Source organism: Neomonachus schauinslandi, chromosome 8 (genome assembly GCF_002201575.2).
Source record: "Neomonachus schauinslandi chromosome 8, ASM220157v2, whole genome shotgun sequence".
Classification (NCBI taxonomy): domain Eukaryota; kingdom Metazoa; phylum Chordata; class Mammalia; order Carnivora; family Phocidae; genus Neomonachus; species Neomonachus schauinslandi.
The window spans coordinates 52,663,234-52,690,838 of record NC_058410.1 but is presented as its reverse complement, the minus strand read 5'-3'; the positions used below and the strand labels follow the sequence as shown (position 1 = coordinate 52,690,838).

Below are 27,605 nucleotides of genomic sequence, written 5' to 3'. Positions count from 1 at the left end.
AAAGTATGTGTTCCCTAGGACAGCCATTCTTTTATATTTAAACTGTAAGCCAGTTTAAATATCAAAGAAAATCAGTAAAAACACACTGAAAAAAGATTCAGTGTTGGGAGGCAAGATAACCAAAATGCAGAATAGCCCAGCAGACCAAGGCTCCTCAAGGGCATGGCCCATAACTTAATTACCATTTCTGCTGAACGTGTCGAGGCACAAGTGTACAAAGAGAACATTCGAGCAACCATAAAGGCTGCGGTGCCTCCAGACAATCCGGAGGCCACTTAGGGGAGACAACGCTTTCTCATGGTGGAGACTGCAGAGATCAAGATCAACTTTTAATCACACCAAGAAATGAAGTATTAACAAATTCTCTCCAGCATGGGCGGATAAGAATTCTGTGGTCTATTTCCTCCACCTCATACCATCTGCATATAGTCTTTCCTACTTGTGTTCGAACAGCATTTAAAGAATAAAATAATCAACAATTCTGTCACCACTCTTCCATTTTCTAGGCTAAGAAACATGTCAACTTTCTCCCACACCCATTACCCTCTCTCTCCCCAAGGACCTGTCATTTCTTTCTTCCTACATAGGAATATCCCAATTTTCCCCTTCAAAGTCTGTCCTCTAGCGCCCACTGACACTGATCTCTCTTCTAGGAATTACCTGGAGCTCAAATATCTGTTTGAGTTAAATAGCACATAGCTGTTTATTTCACAGGTTAGTTTGGTTTCTCAACCATGGCACTATTAACATTTTGAACCAGATAATTCTTTAGGGGCGGGGTGGGGAGGACTTTCTTGTGCACTGTAGAATGTTTAGCAGCATCCCAGGCCTCTACCCACTAGACTGGGTAGCACCCAGGAGCACCCCCTTGTTGTGACAATAAAAACTGTCTCCAGACATTGTCAAATGTCTCCTGAGGGACAAAACTGCCCCTGGTGGAAAGCCACCAATTTATCCTATTAATGCCTTCAAATAAGGATCCTGTGTCAGGCTTCCTATGGTTATTTTAAGAAAGGCTGGGCACATAACAGAAGCTCAAATATCTGTTAAATGACTAACCACTTAGCTGGACCCATATCTTACACAAACAGAGAAAAGGTGTAAGCAAACAATTCAGACAAGAGGAAATATAAATAGTAAACACAAGTAATAAAATTGTATGTATTCTAAAAATTTTAAACTCTTGACGTAGTTTCTATCCTAAAACAATAATCCAGCAGGGTAAAAAAAGGAAAAATCAACACAACTTCATACAGAATAACAAAGAACAAAATAAGAGCAAAAAAGAAACACAAAACCAAATGCCAGACATGAACTTCCTAAATCCTTCCTAGATCTACTCTTCTCCCCAGATGACCAATGATTAAGACATCTAAAGATTTATCTCCATAACTCTGCCTTAGCATTTTCGAAACTCTCCCTCTATTAGCATTTGTGAAGTTGAGTGTTAAAACCTGCAGGGACCTTACAACTGAGAAGCAGAGATCATGACCACTAACTGAGCTCCAGTAGAATGGCTATATGATTGGGCAGGGAAAAACATCTGTATGTATAAAGCTATTATTAAAAAAGAAGCTAGAACCAATGTACTAAACAAATAACTACCATTAATTCAGGGCATAATTTAGCATGAAACTTAAGATTACTATGTGTTATCTTCAGAGATATATTCTTCCTAACATAATATTCAAAACAGTCACTGAAATGGATGGTGAGGTTGTAGGTAACAGGTTGTAGCTAACAAAAGTCATGAGTGGCTTGTTCCGCTAAAATTCCAAAGATCCTCTTCAACATCAAATTACTTTTGCTTAAGCAGTCTGAAAAGATCTAGTTAGAGTTCTTACCAATTTAACAGTCATTAATCCAAAGATGTTTGTGTACATGTGGGGTGAGAAGTAGACAGGAAGGTATTTGGGCCAGCATAATAAAGAAAAGCATACTAAACTAAAAGCTAAAAGATTTCACCATAATGACCAGTAAACACTAAATACCACCTACTTTCTAGCCTCGTATAACAGATTTTGGTTAAAAGTATTAATATATAAACAAAAATACTTGATTGTTCTTAGCAATACTGTAATAAAGTACAACTTTCACACAGGTTAAACCCTTCAGATACTTAACTGGTCTATTACTAAAAGTGAAGTATTGTGCTTCAAAGGACAGCATTATGTGAAAACAATCCATCAAATGGGAGCTTTTTGCAAATCACGTATCTGATAAGGGACTTGTAAGAGTTTTTATATATTCTAGATACAACTCAATAATAAAAAGACAAGGGCGCCTGGGTGGCTCAGTCATTAAGCGTCTGCCTTCGGCTCAGGTCATGATCCCAGGGTCCTGGGATCGAGTCCCGCATCGGGCTCCCTGCTCAGCGGGAAGCCTGCTTCTCCCTCTCCCACTCCCCCTGCTTGTGTTCCCTCTCTGGCTGTCTCTCTCTGTCAAATAAATAAATAAAATCTTTAAAAATAAATAAATAAAAATAAAAAGACAAAACACTCTATTAAAGGGGCAAAGGATCTGAAAAAAGTATTTCCCCACAGAAGATCTATAAATGACCAGTACGTACCTGGAAAGATGATCAACATCACCAGCCCTCAGGGAAATGGAAATCAAAACCACAATGACACTGCACTTCACACATACTAGGACAGCTATAATAAAGACAGATAATTGTTGGGGCACCTGGGTGGCTCAGTTGGCAGGTCATGATCTGAGGGTTGTGGGACTGAGCCCCGAGTGGGGCTCTGCACTCAGCAGGGACTCTGCTTGAGATTCTCTCTCCCCCCACGCACCCATCCCCCCCTGTGTGTGCACACACTCGCTCTCTCAAATACATACATAAATCTTAAAAGAAAAAAAAAGACAGATAATAGTAAGTGTTGGTAAGGATATGGAGAAAAGTGGAACTCTCAGCCATTGGTGGGACTGTAAAAATGGTACAGCTACTTTGGAAAACAGTCTGGGAGTTCCTCAAAGTTTAACAGTTATAGAGAAACCAGTAAATCTACTCCTACATATATACTCAAAAGAAATAAAAGCATACATCAAAAAAAAAAAAAAAAACCAAACTTATACACAAATGTTCACAGCAGCATTATTTGCAATAGTAAAAAAGTAGAAACAACCCAAATGTCTAACAACTGATGAATGGATAAATAAAATGTATATCCATACAACAGAATATTATTTGGCAACAAAAAGAAATGAATTAGGAAAAAAAAATTAATTAGTGATTAATGTTAAAAACACCCTCAGTGAAAGAAGCCAGACACAAAAGACTACATATTCTATGCTATTTAATGAAATGTCCAGAAAAGGCAAATCCATAGAGAAGTCAATTAGTGGTTGTATAGGGCTGGGTGAGGAGGGGTTGAGGGAGAAACTTGTAGTGACTACTAATGGGTATGGGATTTCTTTTATGGAATGATTAAGATGTTCTAAAACTGACTGTAGAGATTGTTGTACAACTTTGTGAATATACTAAGAACCAATGAATTTTACTCTAAATGGGTGAACTCTATGGCATGTGAATTATATATATGTCAATGAAGCCGTTATTTTTTCCGTAAGTGATGTCTACATGTCCCAAATGTTTAGTGTGCACCACATGCTATGTTAAGCAAAGCCCAAAACCTATCAAGACACTTCTTCCCATAAATCAGAGAAAGACAAATACTGTATGATCTCACTTATGTGCGGGACCTAAAAAATTCTAACTCCTAGTAACAGAGAGTAGCAGATTAGTGGTTGCCAGGGGTTGGGGGATGGGAGAAATGGAGGATGCTGGTCAAAGGCCACAAACTTCCAGTTACAAAATGTTCTGGGGATCTAATGTAGAGCGTGGTGACTACGGTTAACAATACTGTATTATACACTTAAAAGTTGCTAAGACAGTAGATCTTAAATGTTCTCACCACCACCAAAAACAAAAACAAACCTATGTGAGGCAATGGATATATTAACTAAGCTTATTGTGGCCATCATTTCACAATATATACATATAACAAATGCCATAAACTTACACAGTGTTGTCAATTGTATCTCAATAAAGCTGGGACTTCTTCCCTGCGATCATAAATAATTTCGTTACCCAAAACTTTCCCTAACTAGTTTTGTACATTTACAACTTCAAACCACCTATAATTTATACACAGTGAGTTATAAATTTTTATTCCTAAATAGATAGCCAAATGTTTCAACCCCATTTACTGAATATAAATTATTCTCCCTACTGACTGTTATCTGTATTACAAACTAAATTTCCAATAAACATGCAAGTAGGCTTCTAAGTTCTATTACATTCTGATAAATCTATCTGCTTATCCCTAAAGCAATACCTGACTGTTTTAATTACTATAGCCTTAAGAGAAACTCTGATGCCTGCAGGTGCTCAGTACATGCTGAAAATATATATATATATTTTATTTTATTTTATTTTTTTTTAAAGATTTTATTTATTTATTTGACAGAGAGAGAGACACAGCGAGAGAGGGAACACAAGCAGGGGGAGTGGGAGAGGGAGAAGCAGGCTTCCCGTGGAGCAGGGAGCCCGACGTGGGGCCCGATCCCAGGACCTGGAATCATGACCTGAGCCGAAGGCAGACGCCCAACGACTGAGCCACCCAGGCGCCCTATATATATATTTTAAAAGATTTTATTTAGTTATCTGACAGACACAGCGAGAGCTGGAACACAAGCAGGGGGAGTGGGAGAGGGAGAAGCAGGCCTCCCGCGGAGCAGGGAGCCTGATGTGGGGCTCGATCCCAGGACCCTGGGACCACAACCCGAGTTGAAGGCAGACGCTTAACGACTGAGCCACCCAGGCGCCCCCTGAAAATAATTTTTGACTCTTCTTGGTGTTCTCTTTGATTGTAAAGCTCATACATAAATCTGCAAGTTTATAAAAAAACCCACTAAGATTTCTATCAGAATTAGGAGATAATGCTTTACTTTGATCACGTCTACTGCTAAAATGTCACCTCTAAGAGTGAGGCCTTCCTTTGACGACTCTATAAAAGAGTACTCTCCTACCACTCCCTGCTTCCCTTGGTTTTTGTTTTCTTTAGAGCATATCACCATACTATATATCTTACTATTTTTTCTGCTATCCCTTCACCACCACCTGGCTTCCCCAACTGAATGTAAGGACCATGAAAGTGGGGGACTTAATGTGTTCACAGCTCTATCTATAACTCATAGAACATACAGAATAGCTCTCAAATGTTTATAGAGTAAATGAATCTTCAAAGGTGAATATTCCAAACTAAGAATGGTAGTATTTCTATTTATTAAGTTCTGCTTTTATCTTTCAGTGAAGTTTTAAAGTTTTCTTTACATCGGTCTTATAGTTCTAGTTTTATTCATAGATATTTTATACTTTTATATATATATTTTTTTTATTTGACAGAGACAACGAGAGAGGGAACACAAGTGGGGGGAGTGGGAGAGGGAGAAGCAGGCTTCCCGCTGAGCGAGGAGCCTGATGTGGGGCTTGATCCCAGGACTCTGGGATCATGACCTGAGCCGAAGGCAGACACTTAAGGACTGAGCCACCCAGGCACCCCTATACTTTTATTATATTCTTTTGAGCAAAACTCCTTTACATTTCAATGGAATGCTATGATTTGTGTAATATATTGCTCTTGTATACAGCCACAAGTATCTGGTTAAGGAAGTTTTCCTTCTATTTCAACTTATCAGACTTTAGAAATGAGCATAAGCTAGCCTTAACTTACTTCAGGGCTCCTACATATCAACTTCTGATGTCCTTCTGAAACAGTGCTGAAATTAGGGACATTAGAATGAGACCTTGCCTTGCCTTGATTTTTTTTTTTGCAGCCAAAGCCACTGAATTTTTAAGAGAAGACTCTTACACCAAGGTATACAACAGTGTTTTTAAATTGCATGTAGTAACCTATTAGAGCATGGCCATCATTTAAAAAAGCTAAGCTGAAGAATATCAGCACTATCACAGAGTAAGTACTGGTTTATGAAGCCTTTGTTATATGTACATGTGTGATGATGAAAAAATGTATTATGAGTCAGTAAAAGAAAAAAACTGCAAATACAATGATATATGAGATGTACTGAGGAAGAGAAACTTGGCAAGGTGTGGGGTTGGGGGGACAAGACTGAAGAGGAAGATGAGGGAAAGGAAGTAATAGCAAAAGACTTCTGAGAAGTAAGCGTTATCCAAGTGTGAGTCAGCAAAGGCCTCAATTGAGCCATTAAAGTAGACAAGAGAAGAACGAGTTCTAAGGAAAAATTACAGACTTCATCCATCTCCCATAAAATAAGACAAAATTGAGCTACTAGAAAAAAAGAAATTATACTTGCTTTTACCCCCTTCATTCAAGTTAAGTTTTCTGAAAGGTCCTTAAAACATTAAAATCCAGAGTGTTTAAGGGCGCCTGAGTGGTTCAGTCGTTAAGCGTCTGCCTTCAGCTCAGGTCATGATCCCAGGGTCCTGGGATCGAGCCCTGCATTGGGCTCCCTGCTCAGTGGGAAGCCTTCTTCTCCCTTTCCCACTACCCCGCTTGTGTTCCCTCTCTCACTGTGTCTCTCTGTCAAACAAATAAATAAATCTTTTAAAAAATAAATTAATTAAATAAAATTCAGAGTGTTTGGCTTTAAAATCCCATTACAAATAATTCTTACCTTGCTCTCTCTTTCTAATTCACTTCGCAGCCATTCAAAGTCACTGTATCTTCTTCTAACAGTAGATTCCTTCAGCTTGAAAATAGGCAGATTTGTCTGAAATTAAAAAAAAAAAAAAAAATCACTCCTAAGTTGAAGCATGGGACAGGGACTTCAAAAACAGGGCTGGGGTGGGGAATCTGTCAAACTGATAATATGGCAAGTCTGGTTACCTTAAGATAAGAAAATCATAAAGTTATTATGATGACATTTTACCTCTAACAAAATAAAACTTGGCTAAACGTTAAACAAGTATATTATTTACACTGGAGTACAACTTTTAAAATGCATGTCTGCACATAGGCTTTAGGTAAGGTCATTCTGCCTGTGGTCAGTTACATAAATAAAGGCCATTTTTTTCAATTTCAGTGAGCTGTAGAAATGTCAACTGAACAGGGGTGAGATAAAGCTAGCTCTGACTGCTATCCAGGTTAGATAGTACCTTACCATACAATGCTCACAGGGGAAAGAGACCTTAACTACTTTGACATGATATACAAAATACTTTATTATTATGACTAGATAAGACGTTTCACAATGAAAGAAATGAATAAAGAATTATGCTTAATATTCTTCTAAAAATGCCAGAAACTAGCAGGGAGAGTGTGTAATGTCTGCACTGTTACTACTAGCAGGAAATCAGCAGTCATACACATTAGATCAGGTTCAGAGATCCACAGTTTTATAGGCTGAAGGCAACTTTAAGAATTGAAAACGTAATGCCCAGTACTTTGGGGTTATGTTGGAATGGAGACTGTTCTTTATAAGACTGCAAGGACCACTTATGTCAACTTCTAAAAGTAACAAGAAAGATTTTTATTATCTTTTACTGATCCCTATAAAAAGAGAAAATACACCACCAAACCCATTTTAAAATGGTTTATGGTTAAGGACTATTAGCAGAAGCAGTATACCACCATGATTTTATTATCAAGAATAGAATTTAAGGGCGCCTGGGTGGCTCAGATGGTTAAGCGTCTGCCTTCGGCTCAGGTCATGATCCCAGGGTCCTGGGATCGAGTCCCACATTGGGCTCCCGGCTCAGCGGGGAGCCTGCTTCTCCCTCTGACCCTCTCCCCTCTCATGCTGTTTCTCTCTCGCTTGCTCTCTAAAAAATAAATAAAATCTTTAAAAAAAAAAAAAAGAATAGAATTTAAAGTGCACATATCACAAAGTTTTTATGGCAATTAATGCCATACATACCATACTGAAAATGCTATTTAATACTATATACTCTTAGATTATATTTTGTTTTTAATTTGGTCTTTGCAGTTGTAGAACAGCAAACTGTTTTACAGATGAAAAGAAAAAAGGTAAGCGTCACCAGAAGAGACATCATCTACCACGTAAACCTTACTCTTAAGAAAATACCAATCATTTGTTAAACTTAATGCCACTGATAAGTTATTGTCATTCAGCAAAAGAAAAGCTTTTTATTCAGGGCCTTAAACCCATTTTGCAGTAGGTCTCAATTTTTTCCAAAGTGTATTAACTTCTCCGTGTTGTATACCTTATAGCTTGGAATCTACAGATGCTATTGGGCATAACACTGAATAGGTTTCAAGCATGAAACCAAATCTCGCAAGAGGTTTAAAAGCACTTGAATTTTCTTTCCCAGGTAACCACAACATTTGTTCATTGTATTAATGACTAAGAGCAAAACTGCACATAACAAGACTCTTATTATACTAAAAGTCAAGCTTATATTTAGAGATGCTGGCTTGCTGTACAGAAGGGTATTCTCATTCCCCACAGGGAATAAAATTAGGTCCCCTGGGGAGCAGGATGATAATTCCCAGAAAGAAAGCACTGGATTATTTCTCTCTAATTTCACCCATTGGCTTTTTAACCAAGTTCACCCTTCCACATTAAAATATTAAGTCTTTCTAAGTGTCTAAAGATAGAAAGGCTTTTATAGAATTGAGTGTTTTCTGCAGGTGAGATTTTACATTTTGAATTCCCTCCTCTCAAATTACTTTACAAAAGGGATTAGCTGCTCTCTTTATTCAATATGTTAAGATCAAGCTTGTGAAAAGAGTTCCCTAAGAATTTTCATACTTCTGGGTACGGAAGTCCATAAAGTTAATCTCTGAAACAACATATCAAGCTTACAGGTACAATGTTGAGGGAAGAGTGCCAATTCAGCTCATTTTACCTTCCATTTTCCCTTTTGAACTTTTGACACAATCATGATTATATCTGATTCACTTTAATAAGAGGGGAGTGGGAAGGAGAAAAAGTCCATGACTGGCTAATAATGATAGATTATATATAAAAAAGGGTCACAGTTAAAGAAAATTCTTATATTTAGTTTGCTCTCTAGCTATGATTTTTCTTTACATGATGACTGCTTTAAAGTTTTGATAAAGTCACACATCATGCAATTCTTAATATTATTTGCCCATTACATTTGGAGTGGCAAGTTTGCCAGTTAACTTCCTCCTGATCAACACCAACATCTTTCAACTCAACTGGATCAAAATAAAAATGAAAAAATGTGGAGGTGTTTTCTTTAAGCTCTGTTGATTATAAACTCTTGATCGGTCACTTTCAACTTATTTAACCCTCATAAAATGTTCCATTTTGGTTTTCTAAATAGAGAAGAGTAAGGATGATTACCTTTTTACTACAGTTTTAGGAGGGTTCAACTATGTTTACAATTTGGGAACATTTATAAAAGGGCTAGTGCTACTAGGTAAGTTGGGGAATATAATGCCTGAGATGGAGCCCTAACCCTTTTGAAATTTACAATATATTAGGGAGGTTAAAGGATAAGTATACAAAAAATTTAAATTTACGTGGTTAAAACTACCATATACCATAAACCGAAAAAAAGTTGAAAGACCAAGAACAAATTGTAGACAAAATATTTGCAACATAAAACAAAGAGATAATTTTATTAAAATGTTTACTTAGAGACCCATTAAGGATAAAGATGAATAACCTGACAAAACAGGCAGACCACAGAAAGACTAACGGCCAGTAATGTTCAACTTCACTCACACAAGAAATGCTAGTTAAAACAGTAAGATCCCATTTTCACTCAGACAGGCAGGTGTTACATTTTAATACCTAGTGATAATGAGGAGAGAGAGAGACAGACACTTGAAAAATCTGCTGATTGTAGTAAAAACTGGTCCAACCTGTAAGGAGGCCATTTTGGTAACATCTATCACTCTTTTAAATGTGTGTATCTTAAAAAGAAGATGAAAACAGGGAGGCAAACCATAAGAGACTCTTAACTGTAGGAAACAAACTGAGGGTTGCTTGAGGGAGGTGGGTGGGGGATGGGGTAACTGGGTGATGGGCATTAAGGAGGGCACTTGAGGGAATGAGCACTGGGTGGTTTCTTTGTTTTAAATGACTTTTTTATTATTTTTTTTGAAGATTTATTTATTTATTTATTTATTTGTCAGACAGAGACACAGTGAGAGGGAACACAAGCAGGGGGAGTGGGAGAGGGAGGAGCAGGCTTCCCGCTGAGCAAGGAGCCTGGTGCGGGGCTCCATCCCAGGACCCCGGGATTATGACCCAAGCCAAAAGCAGACGCCCAGTAACCGAGCCACCCAGGTGCCCTGAGCACTGGGTGTTATATGCAACTGATGAATCATTAAATTCTACCTCTGAAACTAAAAATAGTAATAATAACAATAAATAAAGGCATTTACCTTTTAAGCCAACAATTCCACTAGGAATTAATCCTACACATATTTCCACATATACAAATATATATCGGTATGTAGTTTACTTAAGCATTGTTCACGTAATAATAAAACAAACAAAATCTACTAAACTGTTACAAACATAAAATGAAATATACAGCTTTTACAAACTAAAATTCAGCCATAGGCTGATCAGAAAGCCTGCCTGAGATGTGTTAAATAGAAGTTTCAGAGCATGCGACCTTTTTTTTTTTTGAGCATGTGACTCTTGATCTCAGGGTAATGAATTCAAGTCCCATGTTGGGGGTAGAGATTGCATAAAAAAATAAAATCTTAAAAAAAAAGTTTCAGAACAGTATATACAGTATGATACCATTTGTGTAATAAAAGCACAAAGGAATTGATACTGGATTTGGCCAGTATTCTTTTAACACATGGAATAAGCCATACTGTAGGAAGACAGTTGAGAATAGTGTGAACTACATGCTGAGTATTCTAAAGCACAGATCATGGGAAAACTGAAAAGGTTAACTGTGCCCTGAGTATCTGTTAGCACCAGGAGTTAATAAACATCTCTGAACAGGAAAAAAACTTTGAAACAGAAAAACAGCACAGAGAAATTACCACAAAAGTTGAAGCCACAGAACTGGACAGATTAGCTATATGTTTGTGCATGAGGGGCATTAAGTACAGTTGGTTCTGTTCTCATCACAAGAAAGAAAAATTTTTTGTAACTATGTATGGTGGGAGATGTTAACTAGACTTACTGTGATCATTTCACAAAGTATGCAAATATGGGATCATTATGTTGTACACCTGAAACTAATGTAACATGTCAATTATATATATATATTTTTAAGTTTTATTTAGTTAAATAAACTCTACACCCACCATGGGCCCAAACTCACAAACCGGAGATCAAGAGTCACTAACTCTTCCGACTGAGCCAGCCAGGTGTCCCATGTCAATTATATCTTAAAAAAAAAAAAAAGAACAGTTGGTTCTAGCCATTTCTAAGGTTTATCTGCTTGAAGAATATGCACAAGAGCCAGACTACTGAGACAAATTAAAGCAAAAATTCCTTATAGGTTTTACTTTGGATTTCATTTAAACTGCTTTAAAGACTTATCCAGAGAGAAATAAAGTGGTGAATTCTGAAAGTAAATGTAAATCAGACTTAAATATGGTTAACTTATTTAAGATGACCAAAACTTTGAAACTTTTAAAAGGCAACATTTAGTATTCTCTCATCCTGACATTCGTATTTTCCCCTTAATTTTAGAAGTTGTTCTAAATTCTTCAGAATGAGCATAAACTAGAAGCCACTATTTTCTGCCTAACTACTGTTATTTTACCTAATAGGTAAAAGTGTCAAACTCAGCCATTTGTATAAAATGACAATTTTTTATTTGGAGGAACAGCGGTCAGAGACAGGCAAGATCAGAGACAAGTAAAACTAAAGTCCATCAGGCAAGAACCATAAACTAAGCCATAATCTTTACCTATCTGTATAGGTACCTATTATTAGTAAATGCTGAAGGTGAGTTTGAGTAACCTTGGTCTTTTCAATTGCATTCATGTAACTGTGAAAGTTGTACAACCTATGTTTCATTATAAATCTGAAGCAAAGACACAGGCTCCTACAAACACATCAACTATTCTCATAAGATCTACGTAAGAAATCCAGTATTAACAGTAATTTAAAATTATGTCAGGGCTATGGCCCAAACTAACATTTAAAAAGCAAAGAATTATAATTATCTGCCTCTCAAAAAGATAAGAAGGTTGCCAAGAATTCATAAAGTTTGTAAAAACCATTTTATCCACTGGGGAACCAGGGTAGCTCAGTCGGTTAAGCATCTGCCTTCAGCTCAGGTCATGATCCCAGGGTCCTGGGATCAAGCCCCGAGTTGGGCTCCCTGCTCCACGGGAAGTCTGCTTCTCCTTCTCCCTCTGCCCCTGTTCATGCTCTCTCTCTCTCTCTCAAATAAATAAATAAAATCTAAAAAAAAACAGAAACAAACCTGATTTTATTCACCATTCCAAAATATACCTTTTTAATTATTACAACCCAAATACTAGTTAATATGTCACCACTACTTATTAACATTTTTGGGGGGATGCCTGGGTGGCTCAGATGGTTAAGCATCTGACTCTCGGTTTTGGCTCAGATTGTGACCTCAGGGTCACGAGATCAAGCCCCTAGTGGGGCTCGGTGCTCAGTGCAGAGTCTTCTTAAAACTCTCCCTCTGCCCCTTCCCCCTACTCTCTCTAAAATAAACAAACAGATCAAATAAATCAAATCAATAAATGCATGGCACAATGTTAAAAAGTCAGAGAAAAAGAAACCAAAATCTCTACTCTATATCCTACCCCCACTACTAAAATTAAAGATATCAGTGGTTCTTAAATCAAGTGATGCTTCAGAATTACCTAGGTACTTTGAAACAATTTCTTAAGTAGAAGTATAACATAAGCATAGAAAAGTGAACAAATAACATCGAGGGTATAGCTTGGTAAGTTTTCAGATGGTAGCCATCTGGGTAGTCTTTAAAAACAAACAAAAAAACCAGTCTTGAGGCCTGCCTCAGAGCAACTAAATCAGTTTTTAGGGGAATGAACCCTTTAAAGATTTTACTTATTTTTTTTAAAGATTTTATTTATTTGACAGAAAGAGAGAGAGAGAGAGAGAGCGCGAGCTTGCGTGACCACAAGCAGGGGGAGTGGCAGGTAGAGGGAGAGGGAGAAGCAGACTCCCCACTGAGCAGGAAGCCCAATGCATGGCTCATTTCCAGGACCCTGGGATCATGACCTGAGCCAAAGGCAAATGCTTAATCGACTGAGCCACCCAGGCACCCCAAGATTTTACTTATTTTAGAGAAAAAGAGAGAGGGCAAGCTCAAGGAGAGGTAGAAGGGAGGGAGAGGGACAAGCAGACTCCGCATTCAGTGCAGATGCAGGATGCAGGGCTCAGTTCCACAACGACAAGATCATGACCTGAGCTGGAATCAAGAATCCAATGCTCAAATGACTGAGCTACCCAGCACCCGGGGAACGAACCTTTTAAAAAAGTTCCCCAGGTGATTAACACAAAGTTTGGAAAATATTACTGTAACATGTCTGATTGGTTCAAACGATCATCCAACAAGCAGCTAAACCAGTGCTTAGATGGAAATTTATAGCTGTAAACGTCTGCATTAAAAAAGATGAATATCTCAAATGAATAAACTTCCACCTTAGGAAACTAGAAGAACAAACTAAACACAAAACAAGCAGAAGAAAGGAAATAAAACAGATCAGAGTGGAAATAAATGAAAAAGAGAATAGAAAAATAGAGAAAATACAAATGAAAAGCATTCAATGTGGGGCGCCTGGGTGGCTCAGTCGATTTGGCATCTGCCTTGGGCTCAGGTCATGATCCCAGAGTCCCAAGATGGAGCCCCACGTCAGGCTCCCTGCTTGGCAGGGGGTCGGCTTCTCCCGCTGCCCCTCACCCTGCTCGTGCTCTCTCTCTCAAATAAATAAAACCTTAAAAAAAAAAAAAGCATTCAATGCTTCAGATAAAGAAATGAGATTTTAGTCAAATTTAAGATTTTTCATATCTTGTTTTACAAAACTTTATAGTAGTCATACTATTCCTTCTGCAGTCAAAGAAAATTAAAGTCAGTAACCCTACTCTTTCTCATTCTAACCATCAAATCTTAGAGATTCATTCAGTGTAAAAGTATACACTTTGTAATATTCTATGTTACAACAGTGGTTAAGAGCTCAGTCTCTGTCTAGGTTCAAATTCCAGCACTGTCACATAGCTGTATGACTTGGGCTAGTTAATCTATTTTTCAATTTGCTCATCTATAAACTGGGGATAACAGTGTGAAAGTATATCAAAATAGATGGTTTAGAAGTTGAACGAGCCCAGACAATTTCTTTTCTAAGGGAAATCATTCAAGGGATAAATATTTTGAAATAAATTAGATGTGTGGTTCTGGAAGGCCATGTTCTTATAATCATAAGAATGATGTTGTAGGGGCGCCTGGGTGGCTCAGTCGTTAAGCGTCTGCCTTCAGCTCAGGTCATGATCCCAGGGTCCTGGGATCGAGCCCCGCATCGGCTCCCTGCTCCGTGGGAGGCCTGCTTCTCCCTCTCCCACTCTCCCTGCTTGTGTTCCCTCTCTCGCTGTGTCTCTCTCTGTCAAACAAATAAAATCTTTTAAAAAAAAAAAAAAAGAATGATGTAATGATAAAATGAGGTAATATATATAAACATGCTAGAATCATACACCCAACAACTGCACAGTAAGTCTAAGTTGTTTTTCTTACATTACCGCTTTTGTATCTTTTAACACTCAGCAAAAAGTTCTCATAATACTCTCCTTTAGGGGCACCTGGGTGGCTCAGTTGGTTAAGCGACTGCCTTCGGCTCAGGTCATGATCCTGGAGTCCCTGGATCGAGTCCCGCATCGGGCTCCCTGCTCGGCAGGGAGTCTGCTTCTCCCTCTGACCCTCCCCCCTCTCATGTGCTCTCTCTCATTCTCTCTCTCAAATAAATAAATAAATAAAATCTTTAAAAAAAAAAAATACTCTCCTTTACCTTTAACCAATTGTTATTATTGTTACATTTGCTTTCTCAATCTTCTACACGCAGTTATTTTTGCTGAACCATTTGAGAGCTAACTGCAGACATCATAATCCTTTACCATCAAGCACTTCGGTGTGCATTTCCTAAGAACATTCTTTTATATAACCACAGAACAAGGACCAAATACAGGACATTAACATTGATATACAGTCCATATTCAAATCTTACAGTTGTCCCTTTAAAACTTTTTAAAAATCGGAATCCAATTAAGAATCAAGCTCTGCCTTGTATCTTTAATCTCTTTCAATTTAGAAGTCTTCCTGATGCTTTGCGATTCAAGACACTGACAATTTTATTTTATTTTTTAAGATTTTATTTATTTATTTGACAGAGAGAGAGAGACAGTGAGAGAGAGAACACAAGCAGGGGGAGTTGGGAGAGGGAGAAGCAGGCTTCCCGCTGAGCAGGGAGCCCGATGCGGGGCTCGATCCCAGGACCCTGGGATCATGACCTGAGCTGAAGGCAGACGCTTAACGACTGAGCCACCCAGGCGCCCCGACACTGACAATTTTAAACACTGAAGGGCAGATATTTGAGATACATTATACATTTGAGTTTGTCTGTTTCCTCCTGACCAGTTTCATGTCCTGCATTTCTGTCAGGAATGTTCCTAATGGAAGGAATGTTGAAGCCTTCTCAGTACATCACATCAGAAAGACATGATGTCAGTTTGTCCTATTATTGGATCACCTGATTAAGGTTAAGTCAGCCAGATTTATCCAACTGTAAAGTTACCTTTTTTTCCTCTTTACAGTAAGTTTTTTTTCCTTATTCTTGCACTTGCTGTCTAATAAAATTTAGTGCCATTTGGAATTTATCCACTTAAATTTAAAGCTTATAGAACCGTCAGAGCACAGAATGAATCCTGCTTCTTGGAGAAATTCACATTTTTAGGTAAAGTTATTTGCCTCACTTCAACCATGCGGAGACTAGCTTACTGCACTACCAAATAATAGTGTCAACATACAGATATGTTAAGTATATTTTGTTCACAATTTGATTTACTAAACAGATTCAGAAGAGGATTTACAGTCTATTTGGCTAAAATGAAGCCCTGGATATTTGTACTTGCCTTAGGAAAAATTCAGGGCAATTCTCAAGCTTCTGTGTATCCTGCCTTTTCATTTGCAAGAAGAAAATATATTTTGCAGAGCACATGAAAAGGTAATGGACTAATTACACAAGATACCTGGGACATTCAGACAATTCCCAAAGAATAAGACTAAAAACTTGAAAGAAACTATTCAGTATTATCTGTTATATAATAATATACCAGAAACAAAACTCCAAAGGGATGAAAGGTTATGAGACATCTGCACGCCTGTACTCTAAAACTGCTATTTAGTGGTGAGCATGGCATAACCTATAGACACTCTGAATCATGATGTACACCTGAAACTAATATAACACTGTGTCAACTATACACAGATACAAAATTTTTTTAAACCCTACCATTTATATAAAAGAGAAACCAGCTATTTCCCAAAAGGTATTACTAATGACAAAGAGTAAAATCATCAGGAACCCAAACAGGTATTATATACTATAGAGCAGATTTTTGAAACCATGGTACAGACCTCTAAAAAAAGTGCTCCCTTCACATTTAAGCAGAGGAAACTGTCACACTGGTCTCCAAAAAGCTGGGTCTTACACACTTACACAGGCCGACCTATTAAAAGTCAGAAGCTCACAGATACCCTATATGTAACCTGATTATCACTGATAGCCAAATAGAAAACCAAGCCTCAAAATGTGATCACCTGAATATAGCTTAACAATAGATATTAGAAAAATGTTTACTAGGTGTTTCTAGTATTTCTTCAGATAGTGTCACGTATACATTTGAAAAAAGAGACTGGCAACAACATCAAAAGTATACTCAACAGACCTTACTCTATTTAACCAATCCTAAGAGATGTAAATGGATGCCTCACTCCGGTTCTCATTAAAGGGCTGCATTTCTCCAAATATCTACATCTAGAGATAAAGGATAAGCTGAGAAGTGCTTAAGCTATTATCTGGCCCGTCAGTACTTTTGATACTTGTTTTACCCAATCTGGAACAGCATGAATAACTGGAGATATGGTTTATAACCTAGATGAACTCTAAATATGGCTGGGGAGAAGTCATTTAAGTGAAGAATAAGCTTTTAGTCCAGAGAACCTTTGAAATGTAGATTGTCAGTAAGCCAAGGTATTTAGTTTAGTTTCTTTCTTTAAAAAAAATAATAAAATAAGGACATGGCCTTCCAGTGATACAATTTCCCATTATTTTAAAAGAAGTATTCTTTTTTTTTTTAAATTGAAGTATAGTTGACATACAATATGATATTAGTTTCAGGTGTACAACATGAAAGAAGTATCCTTTACAGCATAATATCCAAAACAGTAGAGAAGAAATAATCTAGACTGCTTTAATGCATAAATCAAGTAATTCCATATACTCTTCCTTTTTTTTTTTTAAAGATTTATTTATTTGACAGAGAGAGAGAGACAGTGAGAGAGGGAACACAAGCAGGGGGAGTGGGAGAGGGAGAAGCAGGCTCCCCGCTGAGCAGGAGCCCGATGCAGGGCTCAATCCCAGGACCCTGGGATCATGACCTGAGCCGAAGGCAGACGCTTAACGACTGAGCCACCCAGGTGCCCCTACTCTTCCTACTTTGACCATATTCTTCATCTGCGAATTGGCAACAAGACTCACAAGGTTTTCACCTTTAAACCTTTAAGGAAACTGCAGTAATAATTCCACTGTAAAGAAAAATTTGTTCCTAATAGTTCATGAATATTTATACAATCCCATATAGGCTTCTGAAAGAAAACTGCTTATTAATAGTCTACGACCTTTTTTGAACTATTTGAAAAGTGCAGAACTATCTTCTGTATCTTCCCTACTTGCCTCACGGTGAGAATTGTCTCAAGAGTTGTAAACAGCCACCCATTACCACACATCCGAAGTGCCACCACCTACAGAATCTCATTCAAATTAGCCTGAGGTGGAACTCTAACATCAGTGTTTTTAGGTAATTCTAAGGTGCAGCCAGGGTTGAGAATCAGTGCCCTAGAACCACTGTCCTAGACCTACTAACTGTGAAACAGGGTACGGGAGCTAAGGAATCTGTATGATCACCAAGTCATTTTAGTTTAGCCAAAATAATCATAGGCAATAATATTTTACCTCCTCAAGTATAGTGATTTGGAACTAACGATTATGAGGATAACTGGAAATGGGATGCAAAGTCATTGTAGGTAAAACTATAATGTGGAAACCAGCGGAGGAATATTAGTTAAGAAACTCTATTCAGTAAGTGTATTCTAAACTTCTATATATCCACATATGGACTACAGGGATCTAAAAAGGATCTCCTCCTCAAGAGATATGTATAGCATGAACTCGGGAGGGTGGGGAGGGATTAAAGAAATAGAGCAGAATTAAAATAGATCTAAGGGGTGCCTGGTTGGCTCATTCGGTGGAGCATGCAACTCTTGATCTTGGGGTTGGTGAGCTCAAGCCTCATGTTGGGTGCAGATTACTTAAAAATTAAAAATTCTTTAAAAAAAACCCCATATACATATGAAGAACATATTAAGTTTGCATGGCAGGCTCATAAAAAGTATCTTTATAATTAAAAAAATTAGAACAGTAATACACATTCCTTTGTAGATACTGTGATATATATCCTTTCAGATTTTTATATATACTTCTATTTTTATTAAATATGTTATAAGCTTCTTATTTATATCATTAACATGATTATATACAGACATTATCTACGTAACAGGTGGTATAATACAATGATTAAGCACACAGCTCTGGAACCAGACAATCTGGTTTTAATCCTGCATTACCAGCTACTTCACCCTTGGCAAAATGCTATGGATGAGAGTTAGATGAAACCTTGATACAGTTCCAGGAAATTTATATACTTTCCTTAAGACAAACCGCTAGAGGTGAAATTACTGAGCCAAAGGCTATGAATGTTAAGGCTTCAAAACGGCCTCCAGGGAGGCTATTTCACTACAGACTGAGGAGGCACATAACTGTAGTAGGCTATTAACTTTGGTTACCTGCAATAAATCATGCTTTCTGTATCCTTTCTCTCATCGACTTGGCCATGTAACCGCCTCTGATGAATGGCATATTAGTTAAGTATTTGTGAACTGAGGCTTGTCCTCTTGGAACATCTGTTCACAGAAAGACTTTCTCTCTTGGAACCCAGACACTATTCTGTTAGAAGTCTAGCTATCCACATGAAAGAAAACTCAGGACTTGATCAACAGCCCCAGCTGAACTCCCAGTTGGTGCCAGCACCAACTTGCCAGCCAGCCATATGACTGAATCATCTTGGAAATAAATCCTCCAGCCCGTCAAGGTGCTCCAGCAGATATCAAGGAAAACAGAGATAAGCTGTTCCTTCTAAGACCTGACCAAACTGCAGAATTGTGATAAAGTGAATGTCAGTTGTTTTAAGCCACCAACTTTTGGGGCTGTCTATTACACAGTAACAGGTAACTGAATCAGTAACCTGACTTTGGTAGAATTATGCTAAACAAGAAGCATACTGAGAGGACAGTATTTCATATATAAAAACGTGGTACCTAATAAGTATATAGACTTTTTTTTTTAACCCTTTGCTGTTAACTTTTTTGCTTATTAGCTCTTGACTATGTTCTGAGCAGCTGAGGTTCCCAGAAAATCTTAAAAAAGTTCATTGATCATAGATTATTCAATTACGGAAGTGTTCTTCCATAATTTAAGCAGGTGATAAGATGAACTGAATTTTTTTTCTTTTTTTTTAAAGATTTTATTTATTTATTTGAGAGAGAATGAGAGAGAGAGAGAGAGAGCATGAGAGGGGGGAGGGTCAGAGGGAGAAGACTCCCCGCCGAGCAGGGAGCCCAATGTGGTACTCGATCCTGGGACTCCAGGATCATGACCCGAGCCAAAGGCAGTTGTTTAACCAACTGAGCCACCCAGGCACCCAAACTGAAATTCTTCTACTCTAAACAAAAGCAAGGTCCTAAAATAAGTTGTAATTTAAGATTAAATTGCTTTCTCTGCATTAACTTGATAAACCTCTAAGAAAAGAGTATGAAATAATTTGCCACCTACATTATAAAAGAATTACACTGAGGTGTTTGTTCAAAGAATGAAATATTACCTGGAACATGAAAACAGGTATTTAATGAGTCTTAATTCTTGAAGACACGAGTGATGCTTATGTTAATAAACCCTTTCTCTTGTGACAGTGATTAGCTATACTAAGACCAACTAGACAATGATATTAAATACTATATACATGCATGCTTTAAATTTAGAGACTGACAGCAGTATCATTACAATACTTTATTCCTTCCATAAAGCCCCACAAAGAGTGATTATTGTTCTTATAACCCAAAAGTACTCAAATCACTAACACAAAATCCTTTTATTAGAAACAGTTAACTCTCTTAAGAACTCTCATAATACATCATTGAAAAAAGCACAGGTCACAAGAGTTTTGTAACTTGTCTTCAAAGATTTCAATACAGGGCGCCTGGGTGGCTCAGTCAGTTAAGTGTCTGCCTTCGGCTCAGGTCATGATCCTGGAGTTCCAGGATCAGGTCCCACATCGCTCATTCTCTCTTTCTCTCTCTCTCAAATAAATAAAATCTTAAAAAAAAAAAAAGATTTCAATACATTAATAATTAAGTCAGTATAAGCCAAAAAATTTCTTGCCAGCATACTCTCTTTAACTGTTAGGTATTATCAGTGTTTGTGGTGGGGCTGGGTTCTGTCCCTCAAAATTTAAGTTCATTTCTGAGTACTTCATCTAGCCTCTTTTCTCCTTATACTTTCCTTCTCTTGCTCTCTCCTCTGAGTTGTAAAGTTTGTAAGAAAAGGAAATCATTCCAGATCCTTCACCTCTAGCCCCCAAACTATTTGGAAGTGTGGTAAATATTTTAAGTCATGACACTTATAAATATTAATTATGGAGTCTCATAAGCCACTGATGTTACTTATAATGTGAAGAACTATACAGAATAAAAGTATTGAGAATCTACCACAAACACTGACTAAATAAATGGACATGGCCCCTGATTAGCAGACTTTATATAGACAAGGATAGATAAGGGTAAGGAGAAAGAAATTAAGGATACTACAATACCATGGGGCAAGTTTCTGTAAGACTACACAATCTTGGGAGTACATTATTATGATAAAGACATGTATGTACAACCGTTTAGGCTTAGAGGCTTTAAGACTAAAAATTTTTCTGAGGCACCTGGGTGGCTCAGTAGGTTGAGCATTCGACTCTTGGGTTCTGCTCAGGTCCTAATCTCAGGGTGCTGGGATCAAGCCCTGCATCAGACTCTGTGCTAAGCGGGGAGTCTGCTTCTCTCTCTCTCCCTCTGTCCTTCCTCGGCTCTCGCTGTCTCTATAAAATAAATCTTTTTAAAAATGTTACTTTCCTTCTCTAAATCTCAGTTACATCATCTTTAAAATGAAGATACTGCCATTTACATCAATAATTAAAGAGGAACTATTATTACTTCACACATATTATCACTTCCTGGGTATCGAGTGTAGGGCAAATACCATGCCACATTTATCTTTTTTTCAAATTTTTAGTTAAATTCTAGTTAGGTAACATACAGTGCAATATTGGTTTCAGGAGCAGAATTCAGTGATTCATCATATACATACAACACCCAGTGCTCATCATAACAAGTGCCCTCCTTAATACCCATCAACATTTAACCCATCTCCCACCCACCTCCCTCCAACAACCCTCAGTTTGTTCTCTATTTTTAAGAGTCTCTTATGGGGGGCGCCTGGGTGGCTCAGTCGTTGGGCGTCTGCCTTTGGCTCAGGTCATGATCCCAGGGTCCTGGGATCGAGCCCCACATCGGGCTCCCTGATCAGCAGGAGGCCTGCTTCTCCCTCTCTCACTCCCCCTGCTTGTGTTCCTTCTCTCGCTGTCTCTCTGTCAAATAAATAAATAAAATCTTTAAAAAAGGAGTCTCTTATGGTTTGTTTCCCTCTCTCTTTTTTTTGTCCCCTTCCCATATGTTCATCTGCTTTGTTTCTTAAATTCCACAAATGAGTGAAATCACATGGTATTTGTCTTCTTCTATCTGACTTATTTTACTTAGCATAACACATTCTAGCTCCATCCACATTAACTGCAAATGGCAAGATTTCATTCTTTTTGATGGCTAAGTAATATTCCAGTATGTGTGTTCGCGTGTGCGCACATGCGCACACACACACACACACCACTTCTTTATCCAGTCATCAGTCGATGGATATTTGGGCTCTCTCCATAGTTTGGCTATTGCTAATAATGCTGTTACAAACATTGGGATACATGCACCCCTTCAAATCAGTATTTTTGTATCCTTTGGGTAAATACCTAGTAGTGCGTTTACTAGATCATAGAGTAGTTTCTATTTTTAACTTTTTGAGGAACCTCCATACTGTTCTCCAGAGTGGCTGCACCAGCTTGCATTCCCACCAACAGTGCAAGAGGGTTCCCCTTTCTCTGCATCTTTGCCAGTACCTATTGTTTCCTGTGTTGTTAATTTTAGCCATTCTGACAGGTGTTAGGTGGCATCTCAATGTGGTTTTGATTTGTATTTCCCTGATGATGAGTGATGTTCAGCATCTTTTCATGTGTCTGTTAGCCATCTGGATGTCTTCTTTGGAAAAGTGTCTATTCGTGTCTTCTGCCCATTTCTTAACTGGATTATTTGTGTTTTTTGGGTGTTGAGTTTGGTAAGTTCTTTATATATTTTGGATACTAACCCTTATCAGACATGTCATTTGCAAGTGTCTTCTCCCATTCCACAGGCTAGCTTTTAGTTTTGTTGATTGCTTCCTTCACTGTGCAGAAGCTTTTATCTTCATCAAGTCCCAACAGTTCATTTTTGCTTTTGTTTCCCTTGCCTCAGGAGACATATCTAGAAACTACTATGTGCAAGAAGCTAAGTAGTATCTGATCAAGAGGCCTTAAAAAACATTTAAACATTGCATAAAAAGTGCTTCTGAGCACACATAAATTAACATTAAAAGCACAGTAATATTAGTAAGATCTCTTCAAAATATAAAACCTCAAAAAAAGGTAGAATGCAAAACGGTAAGTTTTGGGGGGAGTGAGAGAGGGAGAAGCAGGCCTCCCGCTGAGCAGTGGGAGCTGCTGGAATGGTGAAGAGCTAAGCAAAACCTCTCCCACCTCTCCCCTCCCCAAATCAATGATAAAACTAGACAAACATGTCAAAAACAACCATATCAGGATTCTGAAAATTGGCTGAAGACATATAACAAATCGAAAAGCATTTATTTAAGAAAAAATCGTGAACCTCAGGTAAGAGCACAAGTCTGTGGTGTTTTAACCATCACCCACCAGCTCCATCAATGGTAGTTTTACCAGTGTGGGGCAAAACCAGCACCATCACTGCTAGAGGGGGATAACTGATTAAGAGAAGAATGCAGAAAAATTCCATATGCAGGGGGTACTATTGAGAAGAACAGTGATCTTGGTGGCAAACAATGGGGAAGGCCAATATTGCATCAGCCAATGGTTCCAAGATTGACTAGGGCAAGAAACCAATGAATATACTTGACGGAAATTTAGCAGAGATGTCCTGAGAATGGCACAACCATGACGGACCTTAATACGTTATCCTGGTGGTCTGAAAGGCTCTGTGCTTGCACAAAGCGGCATGCAGGCTTAGGAAAGACTGGCAAGGACCCTACTTATCTCTGGCTGTGGGGTCTTTCACAGATACAGAAGAATCATGGACATGAGAAGACTTGGCACAAAGCAGAAGTTGGAACTTATAAATTGCCTATGCTTTGAATTCATTCCCCAACCTACATACAAATTCATTGTCTAAGGGCAGAAGCCTTATGGCTCAAGGTGCTTATGCAGAACCTCTGACCAAGTCACTGGCTAACCACTAAGCTATGCTGTCCAAGGCTGACCCCTAGGAAACCAGGCTTAAAAAACAAACAAGAATTGGGGGAAAAAAATCAGAGATACTGGCAACAGCACACTACAGACTTTGTGCAGGCAGGTCCTTAAAAAAATATAAAGAAATAGACCCCCTCCCGTGTGGGAGAGGTGGGAGATGATATAATTCATGAGTCTCTAAAATATATTATCTAGGGGCGCCTGGGTGGCTCAGTTGTTTAGCGTCTGCCTTCGGCTAGGGTCATGATCCAAGGGTCCTGGGATCGAGCCCTGCTTCAGGCTCCGTGCTCCGTGGGAGGCCTGCTTCTCCCTCGCCCACTCCCCCTGTTTGTGTTTCCTCTCTCGTTATGTCTCTCTCTGTCAAAAAAATAAAATCTTTAAAAAATAATAATAAAATAAAATATATTATCTAAGGGGCACGTGGGTGGCTCAGTTGGTTAAGTGTCTGACTTCTGCTTGGGTCATGATCTCAGGGTCCCGGGATTGAGCCCTGACTTGGCTCTGTGCTCAGAGGGGAGTCTGCTTCTCCCTCTCCCTCTGCCCCTCCCCCTGTTCGTGCTTGCTCACGCTCTCAAATAAATATTTAAAAAATAAATAAAAATATATTGTCTAAAATGTTCAAACAAAATAAAAGGTTCAGCTTAAAAAAAAAGTATTACGAAACATGCAAAGAAACAGGAAAGCATATTCTATACACAGGGAAAAAACAATTGTTTTCAATAGAAACTCTCTCTGAAGAGGTTCAGCTGCTGAATTAGCTGACAAGGATTTCAAAGCAGCTATTATAATAAATATGTTCAAGTAACTAAAAGAAACCACGCTTAAAGGAAAGTATGGCTTAAAGAAAACCATTCAAGGAAAAGTATGATGACAATGACTCAATGAATAGAGCATCTCAACAAAAAGAGATTATAATGAAGACCCAAGTCTTCTGGAGTTGAAAAGTGTAATAACTGGGGCGCCTGGCTGGTTCAGTCAGTAGAGCATGCAACTCGTGATCTCAGGGTTGTTGAGTTCAAGCCCCAGGTTGAGTGTGGAGATTACTTAAAAATAAAATCTTAAAAAAGAGAGAGAGAGACAAGTGCAATAACTGCAATGAAAAATTCACTGGACGGGCTCAACAGATTTGAGGGGCAGACAAGAGGAATCAGCAAATGCCGACAGATCAATAGAAATTGTTCATTCCGAAGAACAAAAAGAGAACAGAACAAACAGAGCCTCAGAAACCTGTGAGACTCCACCACAGGTACCAACACACAAGTAATGGGAGACTCACAATAAGAAGAAAAAAAAGAATAATGGCTGAAGACTTCCCAAATTTGATTAAAATCTTTATACTACACATCCAAGAAACTCCATGAATTCCAAGTAGGAGAAACATAAAGAGATCCATACCTACAAACATCATGGTCAAACTATTAAAAGCCAAAGACAACCAGAAAATCTTGAAAATGGTAAGAGACAAATGACTCATCACATATAGGGAGACACACAATAAAATTAACAGCTGACTTCTCCCCTTAAACACCAGAGACTAGGAAGCATTGGAATATTCAGAAGGCTGAAAGAAGATACAACAAAGTCTACATTCAGTGGTAGAGAGAAATCTGGTATGCACCTCCCCCCCAATTCCCATCCCTGGTATACACACCTCCCATATGAGTGTGGGAGAGGCCTACAAATACGATGGATGTCACTTTCATGACTGAGTTACATTATATGGCAAAGATGAAGGACTTCTGCAGATAAGGTTAATCAGTCTTTAGAGTTCATCAAAAGAGATTTTTTAGTGGACTTGACTTAATCAGGTGAGCCCCTTAAAAAGAGGACTTCAGGCCACTATAAATTTTACAGCTATAAGAAAATGAATTCGGGGGTGCCTGGGTGGCTCAGTCATTAAGCGTCTGCCTTCGGCTCAGGTCATGGTCCCATGGTCCCAGGGTCCTGGGATCGAGCCCCACATCGGGCTCCCTGCTCTGCAGGAAGCCTGCTTCTCCCTCTCCCACTCCCCCTGCTTGTGTTCCCTCTCTCACTATGTCTCTATCAAATAAATAAATAAAATCTTTAAAAAAAAAGAAAAAGAAAATGAATTCTCCCAACAACCATGTAAGCCTGAAAAGAATCCCAGGCCTCACATGAGACCACAACACTGATCAAACCTTGACTGTAGATCTTAAGATCCAAAGGGCCAAGCTAAGCCAAACCCAGGTTTCTGACTTAAAGAAACTGGTGAGGCAGTACTTTAAGGTGCTACATTTATGATAATTTCTAATGCAGTAACAGAAAACTAATATATCCAGCAAAACTATCCTTCAAAAATAAAGAGAAGGGACACCTGGGTGGCTCAGTTAGTTAAGCGTGCAACTCTTGATCTCAGCTCAGGTATTGATCTCAGGGCTGTGAGTTCAAGCCCCACACTGGGCTCCAGACTGGGCATGGACCCTACTTAATAAATACATACATATATATGTGCGTGTGTGTGTGTGTGTGTGTATGTGTATGTGTGTATATATATGAAATAAGCCATTCCCAGATGAACAAAGACTGTAAGAATTTATAGTAAGCTGATCTGCCTTACAAGAAATACTAAAGAAAGCCCTTCAGGGGTGCCTGCATGGCTCAGTCGGTTAAGCTGAAGGCCATGATCCTAGGGTCCTGAGATCAAGCCCCACGTTGGGCTCCCTGCTCAGTGGGGAGGCTGCTTCTCCCTCTCGTCCCTGCTCGTGCTCTATCTCTGCCTTTCTCTCTCAAATAAATGAAAATCTTTAAGAAAAAAGAAAGAAAGATTAAGAGAAAGAAAAGAAGGAAAGGGAGAGAAGGAAGGAAGGAAGGCAGGCAGGGAGGGAGGGAGGGAGGGAGGGAAAGAAAGCCCTTCAGGCTCAAAAGAAATAACAACAGATGGTTACTGGGATCCACATGAAGAAATAAGAGAAGCAGTAAAAGTAATTATACAGGTAAATGTATAAAAGTGTTTTTCTCCTCTCTTAGACGATTAAAAAGACAACTGCATAAAATAATTATAAACCTCTTTGTTACCCCTGTACGACGTAAAGATAAATACACATGACAATATAAAACAAAGGAAGGGGGAGGAACTGGATGTATTTGGAGCAAAGCTTATATATTTTACTAGAATTAAGTTAGCATTAAAGTGAATTACACTGTGAAAGGCTGAGTCATTGTCATTCCTAGATCAAACACTAATAATCTTAAGAAGAATTTTAAAAGGTCTTAAGGATTAAAATGGTATGCTAAAAAATATCTATTTAATGAAAAAAGCAATAAAGGAGGAATAGAAAAACAAAAATGAGATATAATAAATAAGTATTAAGAAGTGCACTTGTGGGGGGGTGCCTGGGTGGCTCAGTCGTTAAGCGTCTGCCTTTGGCTCAGGCCGAGCCCCGCATCCGGCTCCCTGGTCAGCGGGAAGCCTGCTTCTCCCTCTCCCACTCCCCCTGCTTGTGTTCCCTCTCTCGCTATATCTCTCTGTGTCAAATAAATAAATAAAATCTTAAAAAAAAAAAATGCACTTGTGGGGCACCTGGGTGGCTCAGCTCGTTAAGCATCCGACTCTTGATTTTGGCTCAGGTGATGCTCTCAGGGTTGTGAGACTGAGCCCTGCCCTTGGCATGGAGCCTGTCTGACATTCTCTC

At 38.6% G+C, this 27,605-nt stretch overlaps 1 protein-coding gene across 5 annotated transcripts in view; it reads right to left on the bottom strand.

Annotated features, from left to right (window-relative positions):
- Window positions 1-27,605, bottom strand: part of SNX3 (sorting nexin 3) — a 44,421-nt gene that overhangs the window by 2,347 nt on the left and 14,469 nt on the right. For 4 of the 5 annotated variants that reach the window (XM_021693137.2, XM_044917296.1, XM_044917299.1 and 1 more), the window contains exon 2: window positions 6,661-6,756. The exons of the other annotated variant lie outside the window; for it this stretch is intronic. In XM_021693137.2, the coding sequence (XP_021548812.1) occupies window positions 6,661-6,756 (96 nt within the window). The remainder of the gene's footprint in view (window positions 1-6,660; window positions 6,757-27,605) is intronic. 5 annotated transcript variants of the gene reach the window in all.